At 36.9% G+C, this 18,270-nt stretch overlaps 1 protein-coding gene across 3 annotated transcripts in view; it reads right to left on the bottom strand.

Annotated features, from left to right (window-relative positions):
• The window catches only part of XRCC5 (X-ray repair cross complementing 5), a 48,433-nt gene that overhangs the window by 7,925 nt on the left and 22,238 nt on the right, over positions 1–18,270 (bottom strand). For all 3 annotated transcript variants that reach the window (XM_072040626.1, XM_072040625.1, XM_005030539.5), the window contains exons 13-18: positions 17,702–17,835; positions 13,253–13,449; positions 8,950–9,043; positions 8,248–8,317; positions 1,909–2,018; positions 1,324–1,420 (exon numbers count right to left, since the gene is read on the bottom strand). In XM_072040626.1, the coding sequence (XP_071896727.1) occupies positions 1,324–1,420; positions 1,909–2,018; positions 8,248–8,317; positions 8,950–9,043; positions 13,253–13,449; positions 17,702–17,835 (702 nt within the window). The remainder of the gene's footprint in view (positions 1–1,323; positions 1,421–1,908; positions 2,019–8,247; positions 8,318–8,949; positions 9,044–13,252; positions 13,450–17,701; positions 17,836–18,270) is intronic.

The raw sequence follows: 18,270 nt of genomic DNA, 5'->3' as shown, positions 1-18,270 counted from the left end.
TGCTCCAAGAATCACTAACTCATTAACTCACATCCATCCTCTTGGTGATTGCAGTGGCTCGTAACAAGGCCCAATGCCACATTTAGAGGGAAAAAAAGGGCATGTGTTATGTCACAAAAAGCAGGGAAAACAGGACTTCTGCTTTTGATAGCAGCAAATGAAAAGCAATTTCAGCTACTCAGCAAGACCAGCTAGTTGGATTATCCATAAAGCATCATGATTTTATCATCTTCTCAGAAGATAATCTGCTTTGTATGAAAATATCATCCCTGTTTGTATTTAATTATTTTCTGAGAAATATAGTCCAATTTGTTGAAAACTCTGGTTTGAACCAACTAAAAATATTAAAACAGTATTCTAAGCATGACTTAAAAAGATCCAAGTTTCCTACTTCCAAAGGGTTTTTTTTGTGTGTTTTGTTGTTTTTTTTTTTTTCCTCTTCAGATTTGTTCAGAGACAGTACCCTACAATAGCCTTTGAGAGTTGCCTTGTGCTGTTGGTTTTGGTTAATAAACAAATTCCCATCCTATATTTTGAAATAGTTAGATAAAGCAGGCATTAAACACAGTCTGGAGTCCTTCATTTTGAGAGGTGCTGTATAAAAGCATATAATTGCATTTTATAGCATGCACCCTTAAATACACAGTTGGGCATTTAACAGATTTTCCTAGCACTGATTCCAATTAAAAACAAGAGTATGATGTAAAAGATGTTTTTTATAGCCCACCACGCTTCATATTTGTGAAAATGTTCCTTTATTTATCACTTGCGTAGTCTCTGAAGCTCTTTTGGAATCGCATTGCCCTGTATCTCCCAGTTTAATCATAGGTAGGTGTCATATTACCACGTATTTGGTTCTTCAAGTTGCTTAAATACAAAACAATCAGTGACATGTTTCAAAGTTATTCATGCCTTTTTTGAGGCTTAATTTGGAAGCATCTTTTTATATATAAGCTGCACAAGTTTTTCCACTTATCTTCAAATTCACCTGAAATCCTATCTCGTTCTCCTTACCTTGTGACATTTAATTTGTCTCTTTTCTTACACAATTCGTTTACTATTTCAACACGACTTGGCAAGACATTATGAAATCTTACTGGTAGGAAACAATTAGGACAAAAAAAGGAAGCTGTAATGTGAAAGAAATGGATGTTGCTGTTGTGATTGTTTAATTTTTTTTCCTTTTACAGAGGCTGCGGGAATGACCTAAATCAAAATGTTGCTCTAGGTTTAGTTTCAGTGTCCCATTGCTAACATAAGGTTTTCTCCTACATAACGAATAATAAAAGTAGAAATACTTTAAAAAGTGAAATGCCATCATACCTTGTACCACAATCTCCCAGAAATCAACTAAGGCTTTGTCTTCCACCTTTGATTTCAGGGCCTGCAGAAAATCATTAAAGCACCGCACCTTGGACAGCTGAAAAAAATAACAGCCATGATTACAGGACAATATAGAAATAGCTGCAAACGTTAATTCTTCATGAAGTCATATAAAATGGTGAGCATAAATCATTACACATTTTAATTCTACTAGAACCAAGAGTTCTAAGGAAAAGTGAGCCACAAAAAAACAGAACTACAAATCTCTGTAGCTTTTTGAAACTTGTTTTAATAGAACTTTGTGCAATAGCATATTTTTCTTTTATAAACATCAGGCCACAGGCCTTGTGATTTTATGTTTCAAAGAACAAAAATAACAGTGTGTAACATCACAGAATCTAGTCTTTATTCAAGTTAAGAATAGAAACATATTTCCATTTGTGTTTCTTTAAACTTTCAAACAGCAAAAGCGATTAAAATCTTTTTAATCTACTTCTCCTGTAGCAATAAATTACCACATTTTCAATATAGCAAATAGGCCCATCGTATCTTCCATTTGGAAGAGTTTTCACATATTAACATTACCTTTATGGACTCCTCTCTGAAAACTCTGATACAATTGATCCCTTTCATGTAGTACTGTGAACTTTTATGTTCCAGAAACTGATCAATGCGGTTTATCAGCTGCTGACTCACTGAAAGACAAAGAGGAATAAATAAGCAAACTACATAATGTACAATTCCTCAGCAAAATAAATAAATAAATTCATTTGCATCTCTTTCTATTCTACCTTGACAGGCATCAAAAGAGTTAATCACACCCATACTGCCTCAAACAACTCAATTTCATAATTGACAGTATCTAAGCTACTGACAATTACTGCAGCCTCCTTGAAAAAGCTAGATATACTGGGAAGAAGCTCAAGCACAGCCAAGGTAAAATTCCAAACCTAAAAGCCAAGAGAAAAGCACTGGCCTAACTTTTTTCACAGGAAGTAAAACTAGAATATTTGGGATCCTAAAGCTGAGCGATGTTATATTTTACAACTCTAAAAAACAGAGCCCAAAAACACCCTTTGAAATACATGCTTATTTCAATGAAAGGATTAAATTTACAATGAAGGTGTAATAACATCAAAGCAATCGCTGTATTCCACCATGCTTACCATAATCATGGATGTAACAGCCAGTACTTACTGTTTTCTATTAAATGCCTAACTGAACTGGATCTGAAGGATACCACCTCTGAAGAGATGAGTGAAACAAGAAGTGTTTGATATTCTCCCACTAGCTTTTGACTCTAGTGAGTTGCTAGAAAAGGAGGCAGACAGCGCGTCTGTCCAACAGCAGCTATCACACAAGAAAGTGTGCTAAATTGCCTACTGCTCCAGAGGTGATCAACTCACTCTTTATTTATATTACCAGTAGCTGACAAACTAAATTGAAGTCTCACTACTTAAGCTCCTCGAGTTAAGTCAGTCCATTTTTTTCATGGTTAACGATTTTCTCATTAAATGTTCTAATTTCTTACGAATTGCACTAATAAAAGCAAGTCCTGCTGCTGGTGGTGGGTTGTTGTGTTTTTTTGTTTTTTGGTTTGTTTTTTTTAAATGCTGCCTTTTCATTGATGTGTTAAATTAAAACCGCAGGCGCTACCAGGGTGCAATAAAAGTCTTTATTGTCAGAATGATTCCAGCGAACTGCTTGGAATTATCAGATCCTCTACTTCTTTTGCATTACTTTTTTTTTTTTTTTGTAAGAAACCTTTTCTATTTGATTGCCCTGGCAGGCATCAGAAGAACACTGTTTCTTGCTACTGCCTGTGAGCTCCTTTTTGAAATCTGTTTCCAAATCTGAAACAAACAAAAAAAAAAAGCCCTGCAGTATTTTAATAGGCAACGAAACATCAAAATTATGCAGAAAACATGGCAACAATAAGTCAGATTCTTTTAATGTCTTGAAACAACTTGGCTAAAATTGGGTCTGTCCACTGGGCCTGCACTAAATGAAAGACCAATGATTGACGAGCACAAAACTACCAAATTACTGCAGGGGGACAGAGAAAATACTGGAGACAGCAGAACAGGATTATAACTGGAACTTCTCCAAAGTGGACTTTGTACCATTACACCTACAGGTCTGAGAATTTTTTTCTTCCCTTTCTTCTGCTACCTATCATCTGCCTTTCCATTAGTGTGAGTATTTGCTTTTGGGTGATGCAAAAAGTGAGTACAGAGTGGAGAACTACAAGTAAAAATACTTCAGTAGAAGATCTTAATTCATTCAGAAATTAATCACTGCCCACTGGCACTGAAGCACATTTCGTACTCTAAAATATATTCATCAGTGCTGTTACTTCTTGTGAAATATGCCATGAACAATTATATTCACTTGTTATCTGAATAGTTACGGTACAAAAGCGTAGTTATATTCTCACATTTCTTCAATTTGTGGTCTTGATTACTATGCCAAACAGAATGCAGCTTAATAATAGTTGAGACTGTGTTATTGTCCAGGTTCAATTCCTTGTTGGTACCTTTAATTCCAAGGTGATTCCTTGTTAAAAACATAGCTCCTTCTGTAGACAAATGACTCCTATTATTAGCAACCTTTTGACTTATCCAGTGGTGGTGATACTGATTTGTATTAATGGACAGTGTTTAAAGTAAGAGTCACTGACAAATGAGTTAAACTACCTGATAATGGACTTTAAACAGCTGCTCTGTGAGGATGATCTTTTAGTACCTGACAAGAAGAAACAGTTTCTAAACAGAAAAGTGTCCTAATTTGTAAGGATTTCCTTCATCTTTAAGTCAAGAAATAAGGCCCTTACCAAGAGCTGCTAAGCTACTGCAGTGTGCTGTAAGGTACTGCTTAGCTTTGGGATGGTCTCTCTAAATGGCCAGTAACTGTGGGTATGGATCAGGATGATTTAAGACTGGATATCCAAAGGACGTTTGGCCCAAACCCCACTCAGATCAGGGTCATGGTGAACCAGGTGGTTCAGTGCTCCAAGCAATTTAGTTTCAAGTAGCTCTAAAAATGGAGTCTCCAAGTTGTCCAGGCCCCTCTTTTCATGTTTGACTACCATGATTTTTCAACCCTATACCTAATCCAAATTCTGTTTGTTGCTACTCAGAGCTCTGTGTGTCACCCAATTCCTATGCCCTTCAAAGAAAAGTCTGGCTTCATCTTCTCCATGAAGCAGACAGAGAAAATTTCAGTGATTTTTTTTTTATACTCAAGTATTTGGTCACATTCTTCTAATGACTGAATCGCTTCCATTAAACCAGTCATTGCACTTGGGCTAACTTAGCAATAGCGTATGAATACTCTGCTATATACAAATATATCCAGATAAAAATAGAGACAAGCAGCAAAGACACATGCCAATAAAAAGCAAACACTAGTGTTTTGTTTTAAATGTATCTTTGGTCTAGAAAGGTAGCTAACTGAACACCTTCCTAGAGAAAGTCTGTAAATAAAGTATCTGTCTAATAAGTTTCCATTGCAAATCTGTTATACACAATTCTTTTCTGCACATGAAGCATCCAGTGTGAAATGCTCTGGTTACAAATTTTACTAGGAAATGATCAACATGCCATGGCAAGAGTGTCACCTCAGGCAAGATGGAGTATTTACCAAAATCTACACATGCAATTGCTGACTGACTCAACCTTATTTTCCAAAAAATGCCTAGGAAAAAAAAATATTGACAAACTTACTGCAAACATAAAAACAGAGTCAGGTGCAATTTCTCTCTGGACACTTTTCTAACATCCATGAACTGTACAGTTATCACTGCAGATTTATCTCTGGCAATCAGTAAAAACAAAAAAAAGCTCTTTCAGCTACAAACATCATGTTCTCAGAGAGTAGTCCTGTAAGTGCCAACAATATCTGACCTATAACTTCCACATAACATTTAGAAACCAAAGAAAATGCTACATGTGTGTCACTATCTCTTTACTTAAAGCCATTCTATCTTCTACAGAATTGTATGAAAACACCACACCCTATACCAGACGTTATCTGCTTCCCAGAAATACAGACATGAATGGAAATCTGTAAATAGGCCAACAGGATTGAAATAGTAGTCATGGGGCTATTTCTTCCACACTATGAAGGTGGCAAACAGTCACAGCATTTGAGAGTCTTCTCTGCAGGCACAACAGTGAAGAAGTTCATCGTACAGCCATGAGAATAAAGATTCTACTCAGGCACACTCATCTATTTCATTTGCATTCATTGATAAAAATGTCAGGAGTAGTTATCAGAAAACTGCTCTTTGTGATGACTGCGCACTTGTAACCTGTTCAAAAGAAGACCTGCATAAAATGACAGATCTGTGGCCACGCATGCAAACGAGGAAGTAAAAACATCTAGAGAGGAAACTCAGTGCTCCTTACATGAGCAATGAACACGAACCTGTACGTTGGCACCCTCACACACAACTCATCACATGAACTCTGAGTGTGTCCCTACTATAATACACACAGATGTCAATTAAAAATGAAGTTGATAGAATTTTGAGTTCAGAATTTGAGCTGCTAGTCTCCGAAAACCTACCCCGAGACCCTTGCCAATATGAAATTCTTCATTTTTCTAGAGAATGTATTAACATGTTACCAAAACAGACATTACTCTACTTGCTAGGAATAAATACGCCATTTCTCCTGCTCTGGTCTGCTGTGCAGCACATAGACACTGTGCAAGCTGCACTTTGGCTTCTCCTATGAATGGCAGAAGCCCTGACCATCAAATACCAGTGAGGCCACTGCAGCAGATGGTAACTCACAGCTTAATTAAGATCCTTGCTGACAGTCTCTAAACTACAATTCTTCCTGTTGCTACAACTTCTCTATCTACCAAACAAAAAAACACCCACAACCTTCATCCACTTCCATGCAAACAGTTAAAAGGCCTCTGTCTTCTGAATAAATCTATAAAAAATTTTGAAGTCAACTTTTTCCCGTATCCCTCAATTTTATTGGCTTCCACTGTTCCACGGAGGGATTCTGTTGCTGTTTTTCAGGGGGGGAAGGAAGAAGGAACTGCTGCCTTTTTTCAAATGAGAACGTGGGTTCTAACCAGTTTGAAGACTACACTGGATCATCTTTTTATATTGCAAAGAAACAAAACAGGGTACAACCTGTCTGCATCTTGACACATAAAACTGCTACGTATAAACTACTGACTACAATAAACTACTAGAATGCCTGCAATAGATTACCCTTTCCTGAAAGGACATTTTAAATTTTACATGCTCTAGCAGGGTTAAAAGAGTTTCCTCATTAAATTTGATATAAAACTATATTTAAGAAAAACTCTGTTAGAACCACTGAATAGTTTTAAAACATAATTTACTATTTACATAACCAGAATGTCATACAGCAAGCCATTAAAAACATGCCTGCAATGTTTTATGTACTAAGCCAACTAAAAAGCTCTGAAGAAGAAAAAGGATTATGCAGAAGAGAAAAATCATATGCAGAGCATGTTTTGATTTATATTGACTTCTCTCTCTCCTTTAAATGGGTGACTGCACTACATTTTGTCTAGATATATATTTATATGTAATAGATCGTATGTATAAAAGCAGATTTCTCAAAATTTCAGAAGCTATCCCAACATGTACTGCAGTTATGTCCAGAACAGCTGCTGAGTGGACATATTTAAGCACTCTTCACTTAAATGATCTTCACTGGTAATCACTACATTTATTTCTGCCTTAAAACTCTCCTACGTGATAAAACTAATTACTATAAAAAGTAGTCATTTTTTTCAGTTTCAGTATTTTAGTGCCTTGTACAATGCTTTTTACTACATCTTAATATATCTGAGACACAAGAACACAATTCCCAACATTTTTTCCCAATAAACATGATTGGTACTGCTAAATCCATGCACATAGCTGGTTACCTGCCTGATAGTTCTGGAAAATCTGAAGAGAAATAACTATATAAGCTTTACAAGGCTATTGTAAAATAATATATTACTTAACATACTCCTCAAACTAAGTCCAAAAGGAGCAAAGGCATAGCTGAAATAACCAGCACCTGTCTTCTTCAGAACCCCTTCAAATATTTCCTTTGAAAAGAAATTGTACATTAGTGGCTATTGGGCAGATGAGATTTACCTTGCCACAACCTTCAAATCAGCATTTATGAGGAAAAAGGACCCCACTCACCTTGTACACCCTTTTTAAGATAGCTTTGGATTACATACATCTCTGTATAGATACTCCACTAGGAAAATACTATGCAAACAGTAATTCCTTTGCACTTTCAGACTTAGAGGATGCCAGACCAATAAGACCGTGGCTGACCTGAGCTTTTTATTCTTCCTCGTCTCTGCATCAAAACCCCATCTTTCCGTGTGCTGAGCGATAGATTTAGTGCATACAGAGCCTGCTCACACCTCTTGAGGTGCTAGCTGGTTATTACATCCCTTCTACACATTTTACTTTGCTCACAAGCAGTAACAAATTATTTTTGCATGTAAATATTTAAAGCCCAGACATCTGATTCTTATTTCTCCATAAAACAAGATTAAGTAGGCAGAAGACAGGACTGTCAACACAATGCCCATTCAACAAGCCTCCACTTCAAGCTAGAAAGATCACATATAGTCAGACGAGAAGCTGATAAACAGTTTGAATAAGGTAGTCAGTGTGAAAGGATCTCCTGTTTGAAACAGCTAAGTTGTTACTCAGACGCCTCAGTGTAGCTGTCTAGTGCCATCTTAACACAAACAAGGGTATTTGAGGCTTACAAGTGCTACCCCTCATTAAGCAGCACTGGAACCTAGGCAGTATAGTCCAAAGTATCTCACATAGCACCAGAAACCTGTTTTTAGGAAAATGGATCACTTTAGCTCTGAAGATGCTGCTAAATATAGTTAAGATAGATAAAAGTCATTTACCATCTTTGAAGTCAGCATTTTTCTGCCTCACCAGAATTCGGAAGTCTTCTGCTGGGTTAACACTGCCAACCTACAAAAGGTCCAAAATGAACAGAAATGTCTGTCAATATCCATCTCTTTCTTCTTGTGAGGCAATAGGGACCTTTAGATTTCTTTTTAACATGGAAACAGAACCTCTACACTTCTCTGCATGCAGATACAAAAAACACGATGTGTGTTAAACCATGCACTACTCCTAGCAAAGGTTAGTTATGACACTAGCCAGATGAATTACACTTACAACACTGCACTCTTATAGGCCAACTATATTCTCTGGGGTTTAAGAGGTCAGAGCACAGTAATTCAGGCTGTTAGTTCAGCTCTGAAACAGACCTCTTACTAATCTTGACAGACAATTAATGAGGAATGGGACTCTTAACGGGAGCCCCCGGGCATGTGGGTACAGAATCTTTGGCTTGGCAAGCCAATAGGAAGCTCAAAATTAAAAGCTCATACTCAGTTCATTCACCTCTCCTGGCCCACTCTAACATCTTAAAGATGAAGTTCTAAATGGGCATACACGTACAGAAACCTTACAAAAGAACTAAAACCACAGCAAATATAAATGTCTACTAAAAAATGGATACAATAATCTCAGAATGAAAATTTACCGTGCTTACCATTTCCTGTCAGAAATCAAAGCTGTTGTAAAAATATACTTACGGAGGTGACATTGCCTTCAGCAAGTTTTATGATGCTAAAGCTATCTTCCTCATCTTCAATTTTTTGTTTCTTAGGATTGTGTCCATCTTCATTGCTGCAAATGAGGATGACAAAAATGAACAGAAACACTAAATCAAAGTAAACTGCTCTGCCTACTCAATAAGAAGTCAGTAAATTTGCAAAGTATACACTGAACACTGGACCAAAATTCATTATACAGTTGTTCCCAAATTAACAACAAACCATACTTCATTTCTCCCACAGTCTTCACAAAGCAGACAATAGAGACAAATCAAATTTTATCTTAGCATAAATGGAAGCTACTGTTTGTTGAAAGTACAAGATTATTGATACTTATTTCAGGAGTGAATTTACTCATACAGCTCTTTACCACATTTCAGAATACAGGCTGGCTCTCTCTAGTTGCTTTATTTGGAACCGGTACATTGAGTTGACCTTGCTGATTCACTGTACACTGTAAATCAATAATCACATGTGACATTTGGTATTCTCAACAGATTCCTTTTAAAAAGATTCCTTTTTTATTCCATAAAATTGCAATAAAAAACTTAAACATTAAGAAATCCATTTACTCTTTGAAAATTACCTGCAAGTTCCTGTCTTGGAACCGATAGCTACTACTTATCTGCTCACACTGACTTTTGAGTCTCATAACCCATAATCTCCATCAGCACACAAGTGCTTTATAAACTTCCACTTCCAGCAGTCCAGACTTGCTAGGCAAACCCCAAATAAGAATTTGCTCAGAACAATCTTAAGCTACCCCTCAAAATGCTTTCAAAAGACATGTTTTTAAAAAGCTAATTGTGTTTTTAGGCTACTTTCTACCTTTGCCCACACACATATCAAGGTGTATGCAACCAACGCTTCAAATGAGAAGCTTCATTTTAAGTTCCAATCTTACAAAACTTTGGATCACGTTCTGGCAACAGAAGAAACTCTAGTTTATCAGAAAAGGGGAAGGAAAGTGGACACTATGCTTTGTGTTGTTTAATGTAACAGGCTTACACAGAAGAATACATTTCAGTTTAAGAATGACTCAAAGTTATGATCTAAATGATCTAAACTGCAGTATTTACCTTTGAGCAATCCCAACACAAAAATAAAAAGTTACTCTAAAAAATCCTGCTACTGCAATAAAAAGAAGAAACTGCTTCATAAATCAGGGATAAAAACAGAGATCATGGACTAGGTGCCATGCTGCATTCTTCAAAGTTACAACTCATCTTAAAAGTTGTTGCCTGCTACTGAAGCAACCAGCTATTAAAGAGAAATAGCACAGACTTCCTTTTTACTTTCTATAGCATACTCCTCCCCTGCTTTGCAATCAACATCAATCCCACTTCATTTCTGTAGTCTCATCATTCCTTTTACTTAATTTTGTCACTACTGAAATGAAAGCCCTTCTCCTCAGCAACTCCTGTCATCCAACATCACCCTACTTATCACTCTAGGAGAAGTGATGACTTTGGTGATGCCTTAGGACAAGGAGACGAGGATACCCTGCTTTGTTCCCAGCTCTGCTGACTTTCTGGCTGACCCTGAACAAGTTGCTTTATTGTTTTGGACAGCCACTATCCCTGTCTGTATAATGGAAAAACTTATCTAACACTAGAGTTCAGAACTTCTACTTGAACAGAAATTCTTGTGTACATTGAGATGGTTCACTGATAAGTGCAAAAAAACACCAAAAATTCTCATTTTTTCCCTCAAAAGTTGCTTTGTAATTCCTTGCAATGCCTTGAAATATTTTTTCTCCTGCATTATTTTTGCTGATTCCAAATGCTTTGGGACTGGAGGTAGGAAGAGAACAAAATGAAAATAACTGAATTTAACTAACTAGGACCAAACCTACAGCCATTATTAGTAGTGCAGTACAGCTGAAACTAATGAATCCATACCCATTAATACCAGCCAATAATCTGACGTTTAAAATTTGTTACTGATAACACCCTGATTAGCAGTATTTTTTTAACTATGAAGTGTGCAACTGCTCTGAGACAAATTAATAAAATACAAGATTCATTTAAAACACCCACTTCTACATTTAGACAGAGGCCTCACATACTGCAAAACTGGGTGAGGTAACAGCCTCTCCAAAGTCATCCTAAGAAGGAGATCTAGTACAATCAAAAGTATTTTGTGATATTTTTTTTAAACTACACAGAGCTTAACAAAAATGAAACAAAAATATAATTTTTAACCTTTAGCATTAATAAGATGTGCCTGTATTTATGTTGCCTTAGTCCCAAATAGACCTTAAGAATTAGGCAGAGAAATCAGGTCAACAGCAAGATAGGGATATCAAATACAAGAGACCAAAACAGTACAAATCAGTTTGAGAAAAAAAAAATAGCCAAGAGAGCTTCTAGCAAACTTTTTCAGTACTCTTCAGTGCAAATTGTCTAGACCTGTCAATTTTAAAAAGGTGAATGTTACCTGCTGTTTAATGTTTTCCTTATCCTGTTGTACTGACACTTTTTTCTCCTCAAGTGATTTAACTAAATCACTCAGCTTGTCCCAGACACAAAACAATGTCACTACTGTTCCCATTCATTACATTTAATCCATTTTTTATTTAGATCTTTTCATTGTTCATTACGTTATTCATTCTTTTTTGCATAGTTGAGTTTCTATTCTTTTGCCTCCCTTACAAAACCCCTTTTTTCCCCTAAATCATTTTATAACACCCCACACCAATTCCTATCTCAATTATTTTTAGAGTCGCTTTCATCTCCCCTCTAAAGCCAGCCAGTTTATAATGAAAATAACTTTCCTTCTTGCTTATCAAATTGAAGCCTTTGGGATATATGTTTTTCAGCAACTACCAGTAATGTGTCACAGCTTTTTGTATAAATTCTCTTCCTGGCTTGCTTGAGCCCAAGTTTTGTAGGCTTTTTTTTGTTTGTTTGTTTGTTTTTGCTTTTTTGTTTTTTTGTTTTTTGCACCTGGCTCTATAGTTTTCTTCTCTCTACTTTTTAATATACATATATAAATATTTGTATGTGTACGTATATACAGCACACATGATTAGGGCACAGTGCAAGGACAAGATAATTTAATCAGTGGGAATTCACCAAGGCAAGACGGGCACACACAGCAGTGAACAAAACAAAAAGCAATGTGTTTCCCAATCTGTATACAGAAATGTGGCCATTATCCCAGAGCAACAGCCCGAGAAGTCCAATGCCATGTCTTCCCAAAGATAACATCAGGAGGCTCTATCCAAACAGAAGTAAAGGATATGTGACAGCTCAGCTTAGTCGGGCCTTAAAATGGCCCAAAGACATTGCTTCTAGTGCTGAAAAAAAACAGCTAAAAATGACAAAAAGGGGAAGAACTGAGATCTGTCCAACATGCCAGGGGACCAGCCAGTTTTATTATAGGCATTCTATAAATTGGATTTATAAGTGTTTGAACAAAATTGACTTGGCTGGGAAAACAGTACCAGTGCAGTACCAATTAAGCATTTATTTTTCATATTTATAGCACAGATAATGTAAACAGAGCACATGTACTACCAAAAGCCAAGAGTTTTAGTTTAAAAACAGTTGAGAATATACATGTTCCAGAAAAAGTCTATAGTATTTTTCAAGACATTGACGTTTTCTGCACAGCGTATAATAATTAAGCTGCTTTCCTTTTGATTTGGTATTCAAAATTAAAGCCGTAGAACATAGAGTATGCTGGGATGGAATTTTCATCCTGACAGGTAGTGTAAAGCTCCTTGGTATTTCATGTAAACTGATATAAGTTTGATACTGAATCCACTTCTGTTATGCTTATCCAACCCATTTTGTCCAACTACTGGTAGGACAAACTCTTTGGTTATTAGGCAGTCAAGCACTGCAACAGGTTGCCCAGAGAGGCTGTGCAGCCTCCATCCTTGGATATCTCCAAAACCAGACTGAATGGAGCCCCGAGTTACCAGTTCAGATCTGTAACACTGCTTTGTGCAGCAGGTTGAACCAGAGAGCCCTGCTGAGATCCCCTCCAAACTGATGGATTCTGCAATTCTGTATTAGCATATAATGATGTCAGAGAGGGGCAGACCTAATCCTAGCATGACTTTCACGGTAGTAAGACCACTACTCCCAAAATTGCCCAGACAGTGCAGTTCCACAATGTTCTCAACCCATCAGTACTTTTTAAGTACGTAACTCATCGATTAAAATGCTCCTGAGCCTGCTACATTCACCAAAATTAATTTGAAGTGGAAAAAAGTGTTTTTGTTTGTTTGTTTTTGTTTTGTTTTTTAATCAATATTAAATCTCTAACTTACTCATCCTTAAAGATGTCTTGAGCAGTCTTCTCTTCTTTTTTCTTGCCAACATCCTTTAGAGGGAAGAGTGCTTTTACTTTCTCAAGAGGAACCTGACACCTTTCTTTTACCATGCAGGGCATCTCCAGCATCTCTAGAAGGTGCGGTTCAATTGGCGGTAGTGGCTCATTGGGGTGAAAAGCCTTATGTTGCAAACACTGTAAGAAACAATTTTAGCAAAGAAAAACTCTAAGGTTACGTACTTTTAGAGTAATATGCCTGTATATGTAACATCATATGGTAGATGCAAAGTATCTTCCATATTAAAGAAGCTACCTTCATAATGCTGAGAAATATTCCAGCTCATGATTGGATGAGTGGAATCAAATCATCAGCTGTTTACGGAGGTTAATAATGATATTAAACTAGAATACTGATGCATACAAGTGCACCCACACTCACTGTAATGACTTCTATGAAAATTATTAAGAAAATTACAAGAATGAAGTAGTCATCAGCATCTATTCAGCTTTTTAACTTCAATTTACCTTTAAAAAGCAGTTCTCTTATAAAACACAGTGATATGGGAGAGATTATTGACATTCTAAAATCAGGAAGCAAGATATGTACCACAACCTTATATTCCATTTACCATCGTGATTTATTGTCCCTCAAAGAAACTCTCCCTTCTTGGCCAAAAAAGCTCAGTTTGCGTAACAGGAGAAATCTTCACCCATTCAAGAGCAAGTAGTAAGAGAGAAGTTAAAAGCGCATAGGTGAGGCACGGAATATAGGTATGTTTGCATATGAACTTTGGAAAGAGCAATGCAATGAAGACCCCTGACAGACGAACATAAAGGTTGGAAGAGATGGCCAGAGCTACAGAGAGGGAGCTTTCACAGTCAGGTAACTTCCCAAGAAACCAGGAAAAGAGGAGAGTTGCTCCTTCGTTGGCTGTCAGACTTGACCTTAATTTAAAAAAAAAAAAAAAAACAAACAAACCTCTATTCATGCTGAAAAGCTGCCAATAAAGAACATCCAGGCCATATGCTACACATCAATACTGATGTGCTTTCATGCTGCCATTAAGATTCCAATCTATATTAGAACATACTTTCAAAAGGATGCAGTCATACAAGGCTACTGATTTGAAAACACTTGCAATGATTTAAGGCATAATTATTCTGAAAGAGTCTAAAAATGTTGCTGGAAGCTGCAGTAATGGCTTTTGTGATACAAAAAAGAATATCAAAAACAGCATTAGTGGATTGAATTGAACAAAAAATCTAAGTTTCCTGTTGTGAATGTGTTTTTCAGGCTTTGTATCTGAAATCTCTACATGAGTTGCAAAAGCTGAGCAGACAGCAGCGACAGCCATCACTTGCTCCTGTTTTTCAGAGCAGCTGACCAGCTCTGAGATGGCAGGTACCTTCAGAACTCAGGTGTTAAATGAAGATGAAGTTGAACAGATTTAGCCCGAAGCTTCTGATGCCAAACAGGAATTGACTACATAATAAGTAATGGCATAAATGCCTGAACAGACAAGAATTTACTGCAAGAAAGCATTCTGTCTTGTTCCCTTCCACACAGTATCTATGAACACACTTTTATAAGAAAAATTTTAGCAAATCTATAAAGCCCGTGGGAACCAAACTGTTTTTAAAGCCTCAAAACATCAGACAGAGATTCGTTTGTCTAAAAGATAAGCACTGAGTCCAAGCCAGTCACCTACTCATTCTCCACAACCATTTTGTGCTTATGGTGTCCAAAAGCTGAAGGACCACTCATTTTCTCAAGGCTTTTTTTTTTTTATATGGATCATGATCAGGCTTGGACAACTCAGCTTACATCAGTTGTCTAGCTTTTGGGTAACTAAATGTATGAACTGAATCCCAACGCGAGTGTCTTAGAGCTCAGTTCACACTTAGTTTGTGACAACTTCAAAATGATGTTCCAGCAGATAAGCCCACTACATTTAACTGCAGATAAGATTACTTGTTGCTGAAAGCCCTTAAAGACTTACTCCAAGGTACCTCCTGTCCCCCTGCAGCTCTGCTTTAAGTCCAACAACTTACAAATTAGCCCAGACCAACAGAGTCACTTACACATGGTCTAAAAAGAGTTATGACACATTTAGTTGTGGACTTCACAGCTGGATCCCATGAACTATTAAATGCTGCAAGTCACTGTCCCCACAGAGTGTCCCCCCAGGTCTGTTTCAGTATCGAACAATCTCTGATAAGCCATTTGTTTGTATGAAAAAAACATACTGCATTCGACAAGTGTCTCATCTGCTTCAAATCCCCATACTGAAGAGGAACGACTAACATAACAAGGTTGGAAGTCTACCACCAAGAAAGCTAAGGAAGTTTGTTTAGGCTTTTCTGGAAGCAAGAAATAAGAGCTCTGGATATAGGATATTCCTCATCTTCTACCCCAGCAAGCATTAGCAACTCCTTTCCACCCACTCTGTCATCTTCTGATGCCTACCACTACTTCCAGAGTTATAATTTGACTTGACGTTTCTGTTTAAATTCTGTTTTAATTCCAAACATCCTCAAGAGACAAAAGAGAGAGGAAATGAAGGGAAAGCTCATCCTTTCTTCAGGACTGTTTTTCTAAACGATTTATAGGTCCTGTTCAACCCAATCAATTTCCCGGCTACATTCAAAAGATGAAGTATATTTTTTGTTTGTAAATCTTAAGAAACAAAAAGTACCACTTGTTCCACAAGCAAAATAGTAAGAACCTGGAACACATTTCCAACAAATTAAAGGAAAAAACAGTCTTTCCTTCTCAAGTCTGCAACTTGTATGGGTTAATAAGCAGCACTGTAAACACGACAAAACATAGGGGCTGAATGAGGGTAAAAGAAAGTGCTAAAAGGACCAGTAATTTAAGGCTCTGTAAACAGCAAGCACTGTGGACAGAACTGCATACTACCCAATATTGAAACAGTAAATAAATACATTTTCTACCAGCAGCAATCACCCTTACAAAGTCTTATTATTCCCCAACAAAATTGTGTGAGTGAGGTGGTTACCCTCTCCTGGCAGCACTTGACTCAACCACTAGGACAATACCATATTATTTCAAAAAGACAGATGTAAGGCCTGAAAAAACACCTTCCAGTGAGAGGCAAAATCCCCTGAATTAAGAGTGCAAAAGTGTACCTAGCTATGTAGGAGGAAATACTATCTCCTGCATGTTTCATTTGCAAGCAAAACTGTATTTGTTTCATACTACCCAAACTTTATGATCCTTCCTAAAATATAAGTAATGCAGAGGTCAATCCATTTTAAGCTCTTCCCTAGCAATAACCTCCTGCTGACCAAATCTTGCGTTAAGTTTACACTGTCTTGTCAATGTGACTGGCAGAATCTGGAGGGAACATTGAGTTCTTCAGGTGTCAAACAGGGTAGGATTTGAAGACATTGGGATTATGTTTCCTGAGACATAAATATGACCTTCAGATTCTTTGTTACTTCTGACAATACCGAAGCAGTGTGGCCTTCGGAATCTAGGGTAAGTTTTCTTCGTTTAAAAAAAAGAAAAACATCATTCTACTTGTGAAATGAAAAAAATATATATTTGAATTGTTGAGACATAATAAACATATAATACCATTTTTGGTCAATTTTCAGAGTGGAATCACACGCTCAATATAATCTCCATGGCCCTGTATACAACATATTTCAGCAGCTGCATAAATTACATCATAATTTTCCTTATTTTTGAATTTGCTGTGTCATTTTTTTTGAACACTTGAATTCCAAAGCATAATTAAGTCTCTCATCCTGACAGTTGCAAATAAAATCTTCATGATATGAAAGGAATGTGAATCAGAATGTAGACAGTTTGAAATGATAACTGCAAGAAGTGTGAACTCTTCTGCTTGCCCATAAAACACATTAACTCAGACACCCAAATGGAGTACTTTAAATGTCAACCCTGTTAACCATTTACTACTGATCAAGTTTACCTCAGACTGATTTGTTTTGGTACCACTGCTAGATGAAACAATGAATAAAGAAGTGACTCTGCTCACGATTTGATGAGACCCAGAACGAGGAGCTAAAATCCTCCATGACTGTCAGGTAATTTCTCTCTCTGCGCAGAAACTGAAGTCTGAGTCTTTGTCTGCGTCATAGATCATTGCCATACAGCACAGAGATGAGATAACCAAGCAAGTTTTAACTTATCTAGCCTTGGTACCCCTAAGTATCAGTGATGCTGTTGTGGACTTCTCAGGACAAATGTAATTTCCCTTCCTTCCTGGAAACTAGAAATTACTGGAAACATGGAATAAAATATGTGTCAGACAACATGGAAATTGCCAGCTACCCCATACTTCAATATGAAACATTTTTATGGGATGCATCACAATGCAGATCATTCCAAGGTGGATCAGAGAGACAGAAAGGTGAAAGGCTTCAAGAAAAAAAAATGTCATACAGTTCATCATCTCACCTGATATAACCTCTGAAAATGAGGGTTTGGGATTTTGCTGGGCTTAAACAGGTCCTCAAAAGTTTCTCCATCATCATCTTCATAAACCAAATTCATAGAATCAATCAAAGAGTCGACTGCAGATAACTGATCCGCTAAGGCAGCGATTGCATACAAAGAAAGATCAAATACACTTGCAGATGAGTGCATTTCTTGAAACAATTTGCAGATGAAGATTCACTTCATAACGGGAGACTCTGACCAAACCATTAAGTGTCACAGAATACACTGCATATACAGACGTGCCAAAAATGAATATGCGTAGTGGACACAAATAAAAACCCTGCTTTGTTTATGGACTACAACATAAAGTCAAAGTTTTTTGTTGTTGTTATTTAAGGCCTCATTTATTGCTGCCTTCCTGCTTCCATTTGTCTTCTTTTCAAGATGTTTTTATTTGCAACAGAAGGTTTATAGGCCACTTAGAAAATGAGAACAGTTGATTCGATAAACTAAACTGAGTAAAATAAATCTTAAAAGTTAGGATTGTGAAGTAACTCAGTTCACAATAGTCAACAATTGTTTTGGTA

Source organism: Anas platyrhynchos, chromosome 7 (genome assembly GCF_047663525.1).
Source record: "Anas platyrhynchos isolate ZD024472 breed Pekin duck chromosome 7, IASCAAS_PekinDuck_T2T, whole genome shotgun sequence".
In the NCBI taxonomy this organism is placed as follows: Eukaryota; Metazoa; Chordata; class Aves; order Anseriformes; family Anatidae; genus Anas; species Anas platyrhynchos.
This window is presented reverse-complemented; position numbering and strand designations above follow the sequence as displayed.